This window comes from Primulina tabacum, chromosome 15, assembly GCF_025594145.1.
Source record: "Primulina tabacum isolate GXHZ01 chromosome 15, ASM2559414v2, whole genome shotgun sequence".
In the NCBI taxonomy this organism is placed as follows: Eukaryota; Viridiplantae; Streptophyta; class Magnoliopsida; order Lamiales; family Gesneriaceae; genus Primulina; species Primulina tabacum.
Genome location: NC_134564.1, coordinates 4,131,230 through 4,134,542, shown reverse-complemented (window position 1 = coordinate 4,134,542; position 3,313 = coordinate 4,131,230). Strand labels below are relative to the sequence as shown.

Sequence of the window (3,313 nt, the reverse complement as noted above, 5' to 3'; positions counted from 1 at the left end):
GATTTTTTGAATTTTTAAATGATTATATCATTTTTATATAAAAAAGTAAATTCAAAATAACAAAAAATATTATTGCATGGAAAAGATTATTAATATATATTTATTATTAAATTTGAGAATCTTGAAATAACTAACTTTTGGTGTTATAGACTTTTTAATAATTATTATAGTAATAAAATGTTAAAATTTTAATTCAAGTCACATGTAGCTTAACAAATAAAATTATTATTTCTAAACATCAAGTTCGAAGTCCAATTCCTATTTTCTTTTTTCCTCATCTTTATCTATTTACTTTTTTAATTCATATAAAAATTACAATACAATCTCTCACTATTTCTTATAATTATATTTTGATCATCATTTTAATATGAACCAAATGAGTGCACTACTATGTATTAAAGTTGTTCCCAGGACCCAGACTCTGATTTGCATTCCCGGATTTTTTTTATTTTATTATCAAAAAGCTTGGACAATGATATATATATATATATATATATATAATCGCACAAGGAACAAATATGATATTTCGTAGCAAAGGCGACTCATTAAACTCGAAAACCATTATAGAATCACGCCTACATCCTACCAAAAACTGCCAATTAATTATTTTTAAAATTTTATAATTATTACACCAATTATCTAATCATTTCAACCATGCAGGAGTTTAGCGGAAGAGTCAATCGCTGCATCAACAAATTTGATTTAACAATGAATTGTTGTTATATGGATACATTACAACATGGAAGAAAATAGGACGCGATTGGGAACACGTTCTCTTCTTCCCTCCCTCCCTCTTTCACAAACACCCCATTTTCTGCTCAGCTTAATTTCACAGTCCCTATGGGAATGATAAAGATGACGCATAAATACATACAGTTTAACTAATTAAAGAATGGCACCTGCCATTTGAGGAAAATAACGAGCAGGTAATTGACGGAGGTACGATCTCAAATCCCTGCAAAAACAGATATAAATGCAGGAAATATTAAAATCACAAGAATTGAGACAGCTCCAAAATTTAGATCCCAAATTTTGACAAGGTCTGAGAAAAAATTTGCAGAATAAAGCAGGAGCAATGGAAAACCAAAAGAAGATAGATATCTTCACCTTGAGTTTGAAGGGGAGTCAAGTAAAAGCAAAAATCCTATCTGCAATCTTTGTTCGGCAAATGGGGCATTCAGAACAAGCAAGAGAACAAGATTTACACACTGCAATGCAACGAATGAAACTTAGTCGGTAATGTCCCAAATGAATAAAAAAAGAAACGCATTAGGATTCAAAAAGGAATGGAACATACAGCAAAAATGGCGACATGGAAGAAGCATTGCAGCTGTAGGTGATTCAAAACACACTTTACACATGAGAATTTGCATCTCCATTCCCAGTGTACCTATGTTCTTTGTCCTTCATCTCCTGCATTCGAGCCTGAAGGGATTTGAAGGAAAGAATAAGAGCAAAGTAGTTTTTCTTGCCTACAGAATAGCTTGTTAGCAAATCGATTAACAGTACAGCACACAAGGCATATATTCCACTTTTTTTACTTCACCTCAACTGATAACTAAGAGTATCAATGTTCACCGATTCAAGCAAATAAAATTGAACCATCCACAGCTTTTAGGTCACACATTATTTACTATAAGAATTATTTACTAGTAAGACACAACAAATATATATCCAAGAAGATAGCTAAAAATAGCGATGGCTAGTTTCAGCCAGGCTCAAGATAACGAGCAACGACATAGAGTAGTAAAACCAACATCAACACAAAGATGTTAATGGACAAGTCAAATGAACGTCAAATGAACAGTTTAAAAAAGTGAGGAGTTACTTTCAGCCGGACAACAAGAGGTTCTTCTTTGGGAATGTCAGAAGCAGGTGTTAAATTATCTTGAGCTTGCCGTTCCTTGAGAACTCGAACCTCACAGTCAACATCATCAACTTTTAGATCTTTTACTTGGTTTATATCCTCATTCTGCATGTCATTCATCTTTGACACTTGAGTGATACTCCCCTCTTTCTTTAGCTGCGCAACCAGCACCCACATGTTTGCCAAATCATTTTCTAGAGCCACCTCCCTCTTCTTTGCCTCTTCAATTGTTCTTCGGTATTCATCTTCCTTTAATTCCTTCTCAGCTAAGGCAGCATCAAGAGTGGCTTCCCGCTGTCTCCTCCCTTGCAACTCCATTTTCAGATCATCCAGATCAAGATTCCACAAGTCAAAATCGTCATTAACCGTACCAGAAACATCATTTGAGCGACCAGAAAATCGACCTCTCCGACCAGTTCTTTGGACATCATTGTGCTTTCGGTTCCCACCATTAACAGCATGAATGTTGGAACTTCTAGAGCTCAACTCCTTAGCGGCCTGTAATTCTTTTTCTAATTTGGAATTTTGTAATGACAACTTTGTAACCTCACCAGCTAAATTCTTTAGCTCAACGGCAGCAGCAGATGCTAGTTCCTTAGCATAAGAAGCTTCCTCGGATAATTTCTGATTTTGTGAAAGTAGCCCACTATGCTCCTCTAGAATCCGAAAGCGTTCTAGCTTTAGTTTCTGATTTTCAATTTCCTGTTCACCAGAAGTAAATTAAATCAAATTCCAAAAGAACAATCAATGTTTTGACAAAAAAAGAAGACATCCATCAGAAGAAGATGAAAGCACAGAAACATAAACAGATGAAAAAAGCTACACTATATCATCAAACATCAAAACCAAATCTTCACCTGTAATGCTTCAAACATCAATAAATATTCAATCTAAAACTCCAAATGTGACGAGGGAGTATAATTATAAAGCCAGAAGAAAAGGAAGAATCAATGTATCACACGTGAGAAAAATAAATAAATATAAATAAATAAATAATAGAGCAACATTACAATACCCCATCTAACATGTAATAAAATGGAAAGACAGACCAGCTTATGAACTGCAATAAGGAATACTTGCACTACCAAATGTTGATCTATTGGAACTATTGGGTTTAACAGCTCAATTCAGGTTGCTATAGCTATGTCGTGTGGCAATTTTAGTGTCAAACTACCAGTACACTGGTATGAAGACTGACAGTGGGGAAATGTTTGCCACTGAGCTGCAACAGTATTGCAGGGAGGTTCATTTTTTTAAAGTGGAGTGACTAAGCCATCATGCTCGTTAAACCGTGTCGGTTGTGGGGCTAGGTTCTATTAATAAGCGTGTTTATTGGACATTTTACCAAGCGTGAACTAATTTTCCATAGCAATGAGAAATGTAAGAACCAATAGCGGCTTAGGTCATATATGTGGTTTTTAAACGAAAAATTCAAACTGTAGCTGG

General features: G+C 34.6%; 1 protein-coding gene across 1 annotated transcript; it reads right to left on the bottom strand.

Moving 5' to 3' along the window:
- Positions 1 to 670: 670 nt before the first annotated feature.
- On the bottom strand, positions 671 to 2,589 carry LOC142527895 (kinesin-like protein KIN-7M, chloroplastic). Its single transcript, XM_075632889.1, has 4 exons — positions 1,829 to 2,589; positions 1,298 to 1,425; positions 1,108 to 1,208; positions 671 to 955 (listed from the first exon to the last, which is right to left on the bottom strand). The coding sequence occupies exons 1-2, from the start codon at positions 2,183 to 2,185 to the stop codon at positions 1,354 to 1,356; spliced, it is 429 nt and encodes a 142-aa protein (XP_075489004.1). The 5' UTR covers positions 2,186 to 2,589; the 3' UTR covers positions 671 to 955; positions 1,108 to 1,208; positions 1,298 to 1,353.
- Between the last annotated feature and the right edge of the window lie 724 nt (positions 2,590 to 3,313).